We start from the raw sequence: 16,471 nt of genomic DNA on the forward strand, positions 1-16,471 counted from the left end.
TTATAGAATAACTTTATAAGGAAAGTGTTTTTGACCTCGTATGGAATGGCTTTATGTATCCCTGGGAACACATAGGTTACATTTTGGCATTTTGAGAACTAAAACTCTACATGAACATCCCTGTGTATGCTAAATATCTAAAAAGCCTGTCTCTCCCTCTCCCTCTCCCTCTTCCTCCTTCCCTCTCCCTCTCCCTCCCTTCCTTCCTCCCTCCCTTCCTCACCCCCCGCCCCCGTGTGTGTGTGTGTGTGTGTGTGTGTGTGTGTGTGTGTGTGTGTGTGTGTGTGTGTGTGTGTGTGTGTGTGTGTGTGCAGAGAAACTAGGAGAGGCCTGCAAGTTAGGACCCATCCAACAGGGGCCATCTGTATAACTGAGACCATTTCGCTGACTAGGTTGATATGGCCTCCATCCATTGTTCTACCTTTCTTGGCAGTAAGTTCTCTACCTGCTGCTGTTGCTGAAACATGCTGATGTCCCTGATGCTGCCTTTGTTGCAAGCAGCTGGTTAGTAGGAGGTTTACCAGATCTTACTCCTGCTGTATTTATCTGTTTGTTGTTCAGATGCCCATGTTGTGTTTACACAAAACTAGTATAACTTTTCCAACTTGGGTATAGGTGTTACTGCATTTCAGAGCCTTGCTCTAAAATAGGCCAGCAGGTAGCAAGAGATAGAGCATTGCAAAAGGGCTCTCATGGTAACTCTTGCCTGAATGTTAAAATTATGTAATAGGGGCTTTTGTCTTCTGAGTTTCTATTTGGATTAAGACCTCCCTCAGCTGTGACAGCTGCCTACTGAGCAGGAGCAAGCCGTAGTGTGTCTCCCACTATGCCATGCCTTCTTCCACTCCTCTGTTGGCATCAGCCTCAATCAGGAGAGAGCTGAATGGAGTTCATTCTGCCCAGAACTTTCTAGTAATATACTTTTGAGCAAAGTAGTTATCCTCTCTAACCCTTGTTTTACCTGGGTTCTTGGTGCAGAATGAAGTCTTGTTTATAAGGCACTTGCTGCTGGTTTGCATGAGATAGTTGATTGTTGTAAGCTAGAGCACAGTGAAGCCACTGAACTGGACTACTATGTGGGCAGGAAGAAAGGGTTATTTGGGGAAATTCAAAACTGCCATGACTGTCCCTCAGGAGACAGAGAAAACAGCAAAAGGAAGTGTGCAAGCCAGAATGGCTTGGGAGCTAGCATGGGGACTTTCACATGTGTCACTAGGGAACTAGAAGCCTCATTGCTGGAGGTATTTGGCTGCAGGGAAGAAACGGGAAGTAATGGCTCTTCTTGACAGACAGAAACCTGTTTCACAAGTTTGTGAGGGATGCTTATTTTAAGTTTTTATTTGTTCAGGCGCCATCTTTCTGCCTAGTCAGAATCCAGCCTGAGCTGAGCCCAGACTGTCATTTATGACAATGTGGCAATGTCATTTGGGGGCCCACTTTGGACCTGAGAATTATATCATAAGCATTATCTTGAAAATTCTGTTGTCATACTGGCATCAAAATTTAGATTCCTTTTCCAAGGTCAAATAAGTTTTACTCATTAATATTCAGTGGCAAAGCTTATTGAATGGTATTTTATTTCTGTTATTTTATTTAAGTTATTTTCTAAAATAGTTTGCTTAAAATTTTTCTAACTTTATCAAAATAAAATTGGGTGTATGTTGGAGATTTCTTGAAGTATCATTGCTGAATGTTGATAAAGATTTATTTGACGTCATGTCACAATGAAATTTTCTAAGTATTGCTTTTAACAAAATGCATTTTAAAGGGCATGTTTCCTGATTTAGACTTTTAAATAAATGTTAAAAAATTCAGTTCAAAGAAAAAAATGTATTTTGAACCTTGAATTGTGCATGCTGATTCTTGCTTGACTTTAAACTGTAGTAACTTTCAAAATACTCCTAAAATTTAGTTTTTGTAGGATTCAGTAAGTTGTTGCCCCGTTAAAATCATGTTTGTAATGGAAGGATTTACATACATTTGAGAATACTCCCTGAAGCTGAGAAAGAAAAAAGTGTAGAGTAAATGTTTTGCAAACCATTCCCAAACTGACTGATTTTGGCTAGTAGTTTGGTGTGTTTTTAAGAACAGATGTAGATGCGTGGGAGGGTTATTGTACAGTTTAGTGTGGCCAGTCAGTGTGATGGTGACGCGCTTTGCTTTGTATTTCTGCAGGTGCTCAGACCCTGTTAGTGGTACAGTCTTGAGCTTCTGCCTAAGTCATCTTGCTTATCTGTCCACACGCTGTCACTGCAGATATAGGTAATGTCTAGGCTACAGATGAGGGTTTGCTGTCAAATGAGTGCTGGCCTGGGGTTATTGAAGAGGCATACTCAGTGCCTTGCTGTCACTGTTAGTGATGGTGAGCATTTAAGTGTCTGGTGGGTCGCCGCGTAGTTTATCATCCAGTTTCCTATGAGGAGAACAGAGAGATGGCACTCTGCTGGTCAGCTGGAATGGTGGAGCGCATTCTTCAGTGAGTTTATGACTTCTCTGGGTCAGTGAAATCTGAGGCTCATTCATCAAGAGAATCCACAAACTGTGACATGAATTCCGCTAGTTCATAAATTATAAAAGAAATTGTGGGAGTTTCTTTTTGTTTTGTTTTTGTTTTTAAGATTTAATTATATACCTAGAGTTAACATTCCCTTGTAATAGAGAGAGGCTGTGTTGGACATGCTGCCCCAGCTTCTGGACACACTGTTATTTAAGTGGGGTAATAAATCACTGTCTTTTTTTGGTTTTGTTTTGTTGTTTGTTTGGGGCTTTTTGTTCATACCTGTAATCATAGCTGTGATTAAAGGATTGTTGTATTATAGTTGGAGTATACTTGGAGTTCAGCCATTGTTTTTCTTTCTGTCTTAATACTTTTCTAAAGGGATTAATTCATTGTGTTTAAATGTTTGCTCAAACATTATAAACCAGTAGCTATATATACATAATTATAAGTGATATAAGACAACAGTGAACAAATAATGAAAACGTGGAGCTTAAACTTGTCTTTCACATCTTTATAGGTATTAAATGACCTCATCTACTGAAAAGGAATTTATTCAGCTTTGTTTTACGTGACTCTTTACTGACTTGGGCCCCCATAAGAGGTTGACTTCATTTTGACTTTCATTTATAGTCTTTACCTATATTTCTTTTTAAAACTTTAAAAAAATCTATTTTAAAGGCTTATTTATGTATTTGTGCGTGCGTGTGTGTGTGTGTGTGTGTGTGTGTGTGTGTGTGTGTCTTCATGTGGGCAAGTTAGAGACTCAGTTATGTGGATTATCTGAGATACCCTGCCATTCATGTAAGTTGCATTTCCATCATCTTCCCTCCCCCATGTTCTTTCTTCATGCTGGGAGCTTGAAACTTGTAGTATCTTAGGCCCACAGCGCTTGATCAACACTGCCACAAAGATTCACCTGTATTTACATCATTAGATAATATCACCAACAAACCTGCATTTAATTTAAGCTGCAGACATCACTTTTGGTTTGGGTGACAACAATTATATGACAGTTTCATGTGTGTTTTAAGCGTATACATTACCACTGAACTACTCCCCAAACCTGTCTCTTCATGGGGTATAGTGAAGCTGTGATTCCTTGAATGCCTTCTCTGCCATTCTTATAATTATCCCCCAAGAACATTTCCCCGTGTTCTTTTTGTGCAGTTCCGGGACTCTGCTTCAGGTGTCAGGGGTTTTTATAGCTTATCCAGATTTATAGGGGAAATGAACTCTGGGTTTCTTACTGTTGAACAGTTACATGCTTTTGATTCTTCCTTGCTGGCACCGTTTGTAAAAGGCCCTCTGGGTGTAGGCACATGAGCATTTGCTGTCTCATCACTCCACCACTGCTGCGGTGCTCACGAATGCCACTTAAAAGAAAACCGGTTGAAAATTGTCATCCCGTCAAGATGGATGACGACTCGGTGAAAAGATTAAGGAGTTGCTACCAGTAGCTGACTTCTAGAAACAAAACAAAACCAGTAACTAGGGACACTACTGTTCATTGCCTCTCATTGTCACAGGGTGGACCTTTGGCACCTGCTGTGCAGCTCTCTGCTATTGGGAAGCAGTCCCATCTGCAGCACTCACAGCAGGACTGCATTAAGACATCTTGTTCCCTTCAGACCAGTGGAAGACAAGGGGCCATTTACATTGATGCCTGGACAGACAGGAGCACTCTGTGTGGAGATAGGTCACGGTTCCTTCCTACCCAGTCATGGTTCAACTTAATCATTAGTTCTTCTCCACCTCCTCCTCCTCTTTTTCCCATTTCTTAACTCATTTTTAAGTTGTTGTTTTGGTAAGTTGGTAACTTGAGGGTTTTGTTTCGTCTCTTTGCTGTTAGAGCTTCAGAATGGAAAGGTAGTGAATATATGTCTCTTTCTTCTGTTTTCCACTGAATCTCACTTGCTTTATTAACAGAAGGTTCCAGCTTCTAGAAGATTCTTTAAAATAAAACCCATCTTTCAAGGAAGAAAATGCAGGGAGTTTTTGTTTTTTTCTCAATATATGTTTTTATTTAAATTAGAAACGTGAATGTTTCACATGTCAGTCCCAGCTCTCTCTCCCACCCTTCCTCCCTTGTCCCTCCACCAGCCCCTTCAGCCCCCCACCCAATCCCCACATCATTCCCCAGGGAGGGTGAGACCCTCCTTGGAGGGGGATCTCCAGAGTCTGTCATTTCATCCTGGGCAGGACCTAGGCCCATCCCCATGTGTCCAGGCTGAGAGAGCATCCCTCTATTTGGAATGGGCTCCCAAAGCTCATTCATAAACCATGGTGAACACTGATCTACCACCCAAGGCCCCAGTGATTTCTGTGGCCTCCTCCCTGGTACTACATTCATGGAGTCTCCTGTTGGCCTCTCAGCCATCAGTCTGGTATTCAAGAGCTCCCCCTTATCCGGTCAGCTGTCTTTGTGGGTTTCATCATCATGGTCTTGACCCCTTTGCTCATCACTCCTCCATCTCTGTCACTAGGTTCCAGGAGTTCAGTTCAGTGTTTAGCTGTGGGTATCTGTCTCTGCTTCCATCAATCCCTGGATGAAGGTTCTAGGATGGCATATAGGATAGTCACTAACCCTATCATCAAGGAGGGGCTATTAGTGTAGTCTCTCCACTATTGTTTAGGTTGCCAGTTGGTATTATCCTTGTAGATCTCTGGAGATCTCACTAGAGTCTGCTCACTCCTCAAGCCTATAATGACTCGATCTATTATGATATCTTACATGCTGCTATTCTTACCTAGACTCAACCTTCCTGCTCCCCCATGCCTTCTTCTCCCGTCCTCTTATCTCCCTCTGTGTTTCTTGGTTCCCTCTCCCCTCCCCTGATGTTCCCAATTTTCTCAGGAGATCTTGCCTCATTCCACTTCTCTGGGGTATCATGCATCTCTCTTGGGAACCTCCTTGTTTTCCAGACTCACTGGCACTGGGATTGTAGGCTGACACTCCCCTGGTTCTATATGGCTTGATTCATGTGACACAAATGTTTTATTTAAGTAGTGAAGGTTTTATTTTGGCTTTAACATTTTATTACTCACTTTAGTACAGTGTCTTTGTAACCATCGAGAAGTAAATGTCAGGTTCAGGACTTGGCTGTCTTTCCTTCAGATGTATTCTGTGACTTTGGATCCAGTGCCCTTCTAGCAGATTTGATTAATGGGAACATGCTAAGATTAACAAGGTGGGGCTCCGCGAAGTCGGTGGGGTTTCATGGCTCTTGCAACTAAAGAATAAAAACGTTTTTCAGTTCACAGGAAGGTGCCAAGAATGAACTCCAGCAGCCCCCACTTGTCAGTATAACATTTCATCTCTCAGCGCAGTTCTTCTAATTTATTAGATGTTTTACAAATTGAAGGGATTGAATGGTAGTGTTGAAAAAGTGATTGGGTAGTGCTTCCAAGCTTAGATTTTTTTCTTTAACACTCATTGAAAATGATTCAGTGTGCTGTTTTATGACCATTTCCTTAGTCCTCAAAAGTAAAATGATCCCGTACTTTGATACTTGTGGAAGACAAATGTGATATAGCACACAGATTCCAAACTCACCCAGGTGAGCCATGTCAGTAGTGTTTTTCCCTCAGACTTTCATAACCTTGAAACGTTTGCTTTTTCACATAGGAGTTTTTTCATCTCCACTATTATTTCTATTTTAAAAATCCAAGTAAAACTGTATGGCTCACAAGTCTTTATAAATTACTCCATTTAATTCTTCAACCATATTTAAATTGGACTTCTTGAAAAATATGACTTTGATTTTACTGTTGTAGGTTGGGCTTTCTTTGTGTGCTCACTTTTCATCTTCTTAAATGTTTCTGAGAGTTAGGAAATAGCATAGTTTTTCTTTTCTTTTTAGCTATACTAAGTGACAAAGAATTTTAAATCATTAAAATGTACTTCTGGAAAGCACCTACTCTAACCTTATCCAACAAACTCTCGAAACCTGCATATATTTTTATATACATTATTCACTAAGCTTTCCTTTTGTTTATTAAATCACTAGAAAGTAGAACAAGTATACACTGACAGAAATTGTGGTAAAATATAATTTATTGTTATAATCATTGTTTACATGATATGTGTGGTTAATTGTGGTTACCATTACTAAATCTACTCACTTAATGCATGTAGTAGCATGGACAAAATTTTATTCTCAGTCTTCTAGTGGAAAGGTTAGATTGACTTCCTAAGTTAAAATCTTGGGACAATTTAAAGAACATAAAGATTGAAGTATCTTGAGATATTTTACTGAACCAATTTTATGTTATTTGAACATAGACCTTTGGAAAAGAGTTAGATCAAGATGTTGGCTATTAAGCAAATGACACAGTAAATGGATCTTCAGTGTTTCCTTGTTAAGGGAGCTTTTCATCATTAAGATGCGTGCGACTTTCCTTCCACAGTTTCTTAGGATTCTGTTGCCATATTATTTCATTATTGTTTTAATACTTGGGTGTGAATGAGTTCTAAAATCTTTTATTAAAGTTATATTACGTAGAGCAAGACCACTGCAAAAAAAGGTAAATATTCTTACTGCTTTTAGTAGTGGGCATTTATCATCAATATTCATTTACGTTGTATTAGGTTCAAGGTGACTTGATCAGAGTCTGGCTGGTTCAGGTCAAGGGGCCTCATTCCACCACATGCCCTTACAAATCTCTTTCCAGGTTCTTACCCACACACTTACATGCTCATGGGTAATCTCCTCTCAGTTGTACCAGCAGTGAGAATTCGGGGACCCTTATTTCAAAGCCAGGAGGCTCAAATACTTCTAATTGAAAGAAGAGTTACCCAAAAGGTCATGGAGAAGCTTCATTTATTTGGTGACTTACCTTTCTCCACTATCTGTAGCTGAAGATCACCACCTGCCTGCTTTTGCCTGGGAAGTTTTTCCAAAGCATATTTTTCATTAGATTTTCTTGACATAATTTTATCTATTTGTGATTTGTTTCCTAAAGTCCAAGATGTAAACTTGAACATGGTGTGAGTTAAAAAGAAAGAAACTTACTAAAAATTAATAAATTGGTTTCATGCTGTAACCACTTTGTGCCACACTTAAAATTAACCTTTTGTAATTACCATCATGTTTCTGTTAATTTCACTAAGTGTCAAAACATAATTTACACATGCATTGAGCTCATTAAGTTTTGTTAGTTACATGGAAACTGATTTGTTGCATTTGTGTCAACTTGAATATGGTTTATGCTGCTATGCTTATAAACTTTATGGTGGATGTATTTCTCAAGACATAGCTTAGTATATATCCATATTCCCATTTACTTTGGACTTGTCTTAAACTTACATTCCTTATCTGTTCTTTACTACTACTCAGATAAATTTTGATGAGCAAAAGAATGCCTAAGTCTGCCAGCCCGAAGGGTCTGTTGTCAGAAGCAGCTTTAGTTAACTTCAGAGGTTAGACCACTCTACACAGCACACTAGCCATATCATCAATGTGAAGGCATTAGGAGTGGGTTGCAGTTCTGCTTCCACCATTTGATAGCTTCAGTGTCTTGGAAAATCACTAATCCTTTCTCTGTCCTAGTTCTCTCATTTATGAACTAGGTATTTGAATGTGTAGATCACAGTGTTGTCGTGAGTGAATACTGGTTTTATATGTGTGTATGCAGCATTCTGTGTGTGCGTGTGTGCAGCATTCTCTCTGTGTGTATGCAGAATTCTCTGTATGTGTGTATGCAGCATTCTGTGTGTGCGTGTGTATGTGTATGCAGCATTCTGTGTGTGTGTGTGTGTATGCAGCATTCTGTGTGTGCGTGTGTGCAGCATTCTCTCTGTGTGTATGCAGCATTCTCTGTGTGTATACAGTATTCTCTCTGTGTGTATGCAGCATTCTGTGTGTGTGTATGTATGTGTATGCAGCATTCTGTGTGTGTGTATGTATGTGTATGCAGCATTCTGTGTGTGTGTATGCAGCATTCTCTGTGTGTGTATGCAGCATTCTCTGTGTGTGTGTGTGTGTATGCAGCATTCTGTGTGTGCGTGTGTGCAGCATTCTCTCTGTGTGTATGCAGCATTCTCTGTGTGTGTATGTATGTGTATGCAGCATTCTGTGTGTATATGTGTATGCAGCATTCTGTGTGTGTGTGTGTATGCAGCATTCTCTCTCTGTATGCAGCATTCTCTCTCTCTCTCTGTGTGTGTGTGTGTATGCAGCATTCTCTCTGTGTGTATACAGTATTCTCTCTGTGTGTATACAGTATTCTCTCTGTGAGTATGCAGTATTCTCTGTGTGTATGCAGTATTCTCTCTGTGTGTATATAGCATTCTGTGTGTGTATGCAACATTCTGTGTGTGTGTGTGTGTGTGTATGTGTGTGTGTGTGTAGACCAATGATTGATGTTGAGTGTCTTCCTCTATCACTCTCCATCTTATTTTTTGAGGGAATCTCTCAGTGAACTTGGAGTTCACAGATTTGACTGCAAGAACCAGGGATCCTTCTGTCTCTGCCTCCTAAGCTGCTACTCATAGCTTTTGCTTCAGTGGGATTCCCAGCTCATGTACTCATTCTTGCACAAAAGGCATTTCACTCACTGAGCACAATAATTTGATACACACACAAAAACGTGTCCTTAAGTCATATTCTCCACAATAAAGTATTATCTGTAATCTGAATAAAACCCAAGAGTAGCCATTTGTCTTTAATATACAAATAAGGCAAAGACTAACCATTATTAACATGTTGACTGTCCACTGTCTTCAGCTTCATACTGTGTGAACAGAGCCTATGATAGGCAGGAATGACCTCAGGGAGTAGTGAACACAACAGATTGATGGGGACAACCTACTGATTTGGCAACTATATACTCTAGTTTCCAAAAAGTTTATCAAAGGCTGTTAGTATACATTAAGGGTGGATTAAAAACAAACAAACAAACAAACAAAACCAAACTCCAGAAGCATTGCCAAGGGCTGATACATCACAAAGAGCTCTCATTACTTGTATTATTTTCTCAAAAGGGCAGTTTTACATTACTTCATCTAGCCCTCTGTAATTCACAGCCATTTTCTTTCTTTTCTTTCTTTCTTTTTTTTTTTTTTTTTTGGTTTTTCGAGACAGGGTTTCTCTGTGGCTTTAGAGGCTGTGCTGGAACTCGCTCTGTAGACCAGGCTGGCCTCGAACTCACAGAGATCTGCCTGCCTCTGCCTCCCGAGTGCTGGGATTAAAGGCGTGCGCCACCAATGCCCGGCTTCACAGTCATTTTCTAACAGTTACCCGTCTTCCTCATCTGAGCTGCTGCTACTATAGGGACACTATGCATCTCTTCTTCCCTGGTGATGCTGTTGGGGCTAGCTTAGGGGACTTAGCCTACTCTGGCCCAAGTAGGAGAAGAGACATACTGTAGCATGAAACACTTGCTGCTTAAGCCAGATCCCTGGTTCCGACAAGCTTCATGCTGCTACCCATGACCCCTGCTTTTTCCATTGGCTACAACTGGCTCTTCAAAGGGTTCTCAGCTTGTGGAACAGTCTTTACCCTTCATATAACTTCTTAGAATGAAGAGAAAGCTCATGGCACACTCTGGAGGGGGCATAATTGACCACCCCTTGGATAAGCTTAACTTTATCTTTTTGTTTGAACCATTTTGTCTTTACTGTCTTCTATGAACTCAGCCACAAAACTTGCCAAAATTGACTAGCATAGCATTTGGGTTTTTATATTTCCCCCCTTGGAAAGATGAGTTGATATGGATATTTACCACATCAGTCTTCAGGAGGTCTGGAGAGATCTGTTCATTGGCTTCACCTACCCCTCTCTACCATCTTGATTACTTTAGCAATTTTCATCCATGCTGGTCTAAGTCACATAGATCTGCCAGAGCTTCTTATGTGTCGTTGTTGATCTCAGAAAAGCCACTAAAGCCCTGTAACTGTCCTGAGGTCCCTGTTAATCAACCTCTTAAAATTTATTTTTATTTTAAGTATATGAGCATTCTACCCTCATATATGTATGTACACTGTATTTATTCCTGATGTCCATGGAGGTCAGAAAATGTAGACTTCCCTGGAAATTGAATTAAAGACAACTATAAGTCACCATGTAGGTGCAGAGAACTGAACCTGGGTCTTCTACAAGGAAAGCAAGCGCTCTTAATTGCTAAGCTGTCTCTTTAGTCCTCAATCATTTTAACTCTTCTGTACACAGCCCTATCTGGCCTAGTGAACTGGTTATCAGTCACTACCTCTCATTCTCCTTTACCTCAGTAATGGCCCTCCTTCCTCTGTTGTCTTCTAGTCCCTGGTATTCGTGCAGCCTTCAGCAGGCAATAAACAGTGCTTTTAATGTCTCAAATTCTGATTCCCCTCATATTGCCCCAGGTTATGTATGCATCCTTTGTTTCGAGGAGGAATGAGTAGTTGTATTACTTAGCTTCTCCATTTCCAGGGCACCCTTGGACCCATCCTATCTATTCCTGTGCCCTATATCACTACAAACTTGCCTAGATGAGGCTGTTTTATTTCTTGTTTAAAGTAGTCCTCAGTTCAAGCAGGTAAGTTGTTGAGTGCTTCTCAATTATCACAGTTTCCTGTACTGAACCATTTTTAAAGTCTCTGTCTACATGTTGAGTCATGGATTTCCTATCTTTTCTGTTAATGGGGTACTTTTACCACCTTCCTTTGCTCCTCACTGCCCAGGTTGAGGATCCAAGAAATGGTATTGAGCACATCCCTTATATCCTGCCAGCTGTAGGTAAAGACCAGCCAACTGTCTTATCGTCCGCCCCCCCGCCCCTTTGTACAGTTACTCTTCTCAGAAGCTGATGCAGGGGATCTACGTGTCCATTTCTTATTATAACTCTCCATATACAGGAATCTTTATTACCCACAGAAAAGGCCACTCCACAGTCACCATAGGCTGTTTAAAATTCTATCCCAAATGTCCTACTTTTGGGAATTGCAATCCTTCTGCCATTTGAGGGATATATCCATATCCATGAAGAAGGCCCCCTCTATCAAAAAGGCATGCTGGCCACACCATGTAGAGGAAGAGAACTGCCCTGCAATTCCCCTGCAAGGGACTCAGATTTAATTGCATGTCTCAGTGCCCATTAATAGGTATGCTGTAGCTCAATAATAGGTTTGTTTCTCCACTAACATAGTAAGCCAGATCAAGTCAAATTGAAAAGGAAAAAGAACAGTTTATTTGAGCAAAGCAACTCCCAGATGAATTCTCCAGCCCCAGAGATATAGGCCAGAGAAGTCACACACCCAAACTAAAGCAGGGAGGTTATATAGCCTTTAGGTAAGGAATGATGACATGTCCGCCACAAGCTAGGTTCATACCCAAGAAAAACTGAACATTTTGGGCTGGGACTTGGGCTGCTGGCACCTTTAGGAATGGAACTGCCACAGCTGCCAAGAATGCAAAACTGGGCTTTTGGCACCTTTTCTTTGTTGGAGATTCTCTGAGAGGGTGGGGCAGTTAGGGGGAGAGAGAGAGAGGAGAGAGAGAGTAGAGAGAGAGAGAGAGAGAGAGAGAGAGAGAGAGAGAGAGAGAGAGAGAGAGAGAGAGAGAGAGAGAGAGAGAGAGAGATGGAGCTTCTCAGACCATGAAGGAGATGCAGGAGCTGGAGATTTTAACTGAACACCCATGGCAGGTAATGTGCAACTGCACTATGACAAAGAGACACAACATCCAATTGCAGATGGGGAAAGGTAGCCATGTCACAATGGCCCTTTTCAACATTCACTGCCATATGAATCAGTCTTGGTAGCATGTTTCAGTACCAATTTATTAGTTCTTCTGGAGAGGCGTGAATAAATGTCTCCCTACTCCAAATAGAGCACTGACATCAGCCTAGAGGAACAATTCCACATAATTGTTTGAGTGAACAGTGAATGAGTGAGTGAGTGAGTGAATGAATGAATGATTAACAGTTCTGTTAGTTAATTGAACTTACTTTTAGAAATATGAGCAGGGGGTTACCTGAGTGATTCAAAGACAGATACATCTAAAACCACAACCTAGAGCATGGGTCCAAATTCATGAAAGTTATATCCCAAGAGCTTACTGTGTCAGATGTAGACAGTTGGCTGATAGGACAGTTTCTTCCCAGAAATTGTTACTGCTTATGTAACCTTCTTGAGGAGCCTTGAGAGTCATATAATTCCCAGGGACTTCTTGAGCCATGTAAGATTTGGTTACTTCCTGAGTCTTATAAGCCTCCCTCCAGGAAAGAAAAACTATTAATTATCTGTCTGTGTATCATTTAAAACATTTTACTTTTTAAAAAAATTATATATATATATATATGAGTGTTTGCCTTCATGTGCATTCCTAGTAGCTGTGGAGTTCAGAAGTGGACCACAATACCTTGCAACTGGAGTTTCAGATGATTGTAAACCACCATGTGGTTGTTGTGAATCAAACCCAAATCCTCTACAGGAGCTACAAGTGCTCTTAACCTCTAAGCTGTCTGTCCTGCCCTCAGACTTTTTGTCTTTATCATTCTTTACCTGACGTCTAGATTAGATTTGCCGATGAATTAAATTATTAATAGTTAAAGAGGAAGCAAACAGCTCAGTATTCCTTAATATCAGTACAGTAAAATAAATGAAATGAAATGACTGTACTTTTAAGAGTCTAAATATTAGCTGGGTATGATAATGCCTATAATCTTAGTACAAGGCAAAAACAGGAGGATTGCCTATGACTTTGTAGCAAGCATGGTCTATTTTGCAAGTTCCAGGCCCTCTACAGTTATAGAGTGACATTGTCTTAAAAACAAGTTAAAAGCACCAAAAATGTTAAAATTACTTGTAAGATTTTATGATGAAGAGGATGAAGTCATTTGTATTTTCATGCTGCAGAAATATGATAAGTAGCATGAGTGTGTGCTGTTTTTTCCAGTACTTACACTCCTGTGGATGATTATGTTAAATACTTAACAACTCGACCAGTGGCAGGTCCTGCTGCACTCCAGTTCCCGCTGCAGATCCTAATAGATGCACTACTGTTAGGTCTTCATGTTTCAATCATCCTGAGGCGCATCCAAGGGTACCATTATGACTAGAGACTGGATCTTTGTAGAACTGAGTTAAAAGGAGGTATTTTGGACAGTTCTCAAATTTTTCCTTTCAGATAAATTTTATTGTGTTTAAGTCATTCATGCTATTATGAGATTATACAGTTATTAAAATAAATTAAATGAACACAACTATGACTTCACATAGCTACACATACTTTCGTTCGATTTTATGGCAAGAGGGAATAGCATCTTAGGATTTGCTGTGCAGTACAGATGTATGGGGGTTTTGTTGTTAGATATCTGAATAAATCTACTCACTTAATCAGGATAGTGTGTTTATGACATCACATGAGAACAGAAGATGAGATCATAAATTGAGAGTGATACATGCAGAAATTGAGTTGTTTATTGGTTATACAAATGTTAGACAGATGGGTATACAGAGATTGAGGCTCAGTAGAGATGGGAGGTAAGATAAGCATGTGGTTATCATCTTCTTGTTAAAATTAGAAGTTATAATCTTTTATTTTGCCATGGAAAGCCACATGCCCTAGAGTCATACTTACTACTATAAGTATCCCAGGTGCACTGACTATTGCCAGAAGTTTATTTCTCTTACAGTAGCTGGTAGAGCTGGATAGTTTATTTGAGATACCTGTTCCTGCTTTGTCTAACACTGCTGTTTCTGTTTTCTTTCACTTATGGATGTTTGCAACCATTTTATGGTGCCATTCGAACCACTGGAATTTAAGCTACAGTTGGTTCAAATTTTTTTTGATGACTGATTGCCTGTCACTCTAAGGCTGTGATATAAACAGTTGCGAACAAACTGCCACTCTGCTAGGTCTGTCACCCCATGGTAGTTCCATTATGGGCAGACCTGGCGTAAGTTAGGTTAGTCTTGAAACTCATCTCACGAAGCACTGAAGAGGTGGGGGAGTTGAAGGGAAAGCGGGAAGTGAAACAAGGCCTCTTCTGGGAAAATGGTGAGGTTGAACAAAGAGTTCGTGGCTGCCCTGGTGAGGTAATGGGAATAATTCATGGAATGCTCAGGTCGAATTCAAAAGAAAAGAGGACATTTACAGCCCCGACCTGAGGCAAGGAAAGAGAAGATTTATACTTTCTGAGGACATTTTCTTTTTCACTTCATTTTGCTGATCTTGGAATGTAGCATCTTGTCATGTTTGTCATGTTTGTCTATTGTTCAATGAAAGAATAAAGAACTGGTGATTTGGACCTAACTTATTATTGTAAATAATTATGCTTTGATGAATACAGCCTTGAATTCTTTTTATGTATTAGATTTTGTCTTATTTTGTCATTTTTAAATAGAAGTTTTGTTCTTTGGAGGGTATATGTGTGATCTTGCTTGCCTTGAAAAACATCTTTCCTATTTTCTAAATTACAGCCTTAATTTAGAGCTACTTGATTATATAGAAAAGTGTGGATCAGTTGTTTTGCAGTTTAAATACCAATGATTCTGTTTAACATGAACCAGCTTTATGAGATTATTCTGAAATGCATAGATGTGGGCCACATTTATTTATATGAAACCTTTATAAGCAAAGTTACTTAAAAAGCAAGTTTAAAAACCTCCATAATGAAGAGCATGTCACGGAACAGACTGATAATAAAATATTTTTATAAGATCTTAAAGTTAACGCATTTAATTCAATTCATGTATTAGAAGGTCATGCAGCAAACCTGTGGACTACTTGTTTGTTTCTGAGAGTTGGTCAGGTTGGGTTGGAGGGAGCGCCCCGTGTGTGCCTCCTGTACTATGATACTTCTGCCTTCCCAGCTATGCCTGTACCACCTTTGTGCCACTGAGCCCGAGAGGAGCAGTGGCACTGAGGATGCTCTGCTGCTCTACCTATCTCTGACATGGCGACTTCCTTTTTTTGTAGGTGAGCGTCCCTATCAATGCCCTTACTGTGAAAAAGGATTCAGTAAAAATGACGGACTGAAGATGCACATTCGTACTCACACCAGGGTAAGATCACATTCTGTCTCATTTCTTTGGTCATAAAAGTCATGCCTTTTCTAGAAGAAGCATATTTACCATTATACGAGAACATTTAAATGCTGCAGCTGAAGTTATATCAAAGTCTAGGGTAGACATTTGAAGATAAACTTTTAAAGAAAAATCCATGAAAAACAACCCAAATCCCCAAAGTGTCCTTACTTTAGACTTTGAATCAATTCACAGGGTTTATTAATGACAAATTGCTATGTAAATGTTAATATTTTAATTCCTGAAAATATAGTTTTGTCTTCCAGAATAATCACTTCTAAAGAATATGCTTGATAGTGGCAAGTGTGTCAGCATTTCACCACTGGCATATTGACAAGCAAGTGTTTTCACAGGAAAGACATTGAAAATAATTTAAATAGTAGGGAAGTTTGCAAAGCATGGAAATGTAGCTGAATTCATTAGAGGGTATACCACAAGCATTGTGTCATTTTCTTTCCAAGCTGTTAGCACCTCTCCATGAATTGGTGTTCTCTTGTGTATACCTTTCCCAGATGCAAGCTTCTGTCTCATGTGCTTAAAATTACAGGTGCTGCCTGTCCTATGTACAGATGTGTCGTTCTGCTCATGGTCCAGCTTAGGCAGAAATACCTATTATCCTAGTACTCTGGAGGTGGTGGCAGGAGAATAAGAACTTCAAGGCCATTCTTAGCTGCATTGGGACCTAAAGGCTAGCTTGCACTAGAGATCTTGTCTAACAGAAAGAAAGAGACAGAGAGAGAGAGACAGAGAGAGAGAGAGAGCCCACAAGCAGGTATTATAATTTATTGCAGTATAATTTAAATACATAAGAAACTTATTTTCACAATGAGTATTAATAAAGAAGCTCAAGTTAATTTTAAACCAGTTTATGAAGTTATTTTAGGAGCTGGGCAGTGGTGATGCACACCTTTAATCCCAGCACTCAGGAGGCAGAGGCAGGCAGATCTCTGTGAGTTCGAGGCCAG

General features: G+C 40.0%; 1 protein-coding gene across 3 annotated transcripts in view; it reads left to right on the plus strand.

Annotated features, from left to right (window-relative positions):
* Prdm5 (PR/SET domain 5) overlaps window positions 1–16,471 on the plus strand; it is a 161,864-nt gene that overhangs the window by 109,611 nt on the left and 35,782 nt on the right. For all 3 annotated transcript variants that reach the window (XM_005076066.4, XM_040737933.1, XM_040737932.1), the window contains one exon: window positions 15,400–15,485. In XM_005076066.4, the coding sequence (XP_005076123.1) occupies window positions 15,400–15,485 (86 nt within the window). The remainder of the gene's footprint in view (window positions 1–15,399; window positions 15,486–16,471) is intronic.

The sequence above is a fragment of the Mesocricetus auratus genome, unplaced genomic scaffold (assembly GCF_017639785.1).
Source record: "Mesocricetus auratus isolate SY011 unplaced genomic scaffold, BCM_Maur_2.0 Super-Scaffold_100676, whole genome shotgun sequence".
NCBI lineage: Eukaryota > Metazoa > Chordata > Mammalia > Rodentia > Cricetidae > Mesocricetus > Mesocricetus auratus.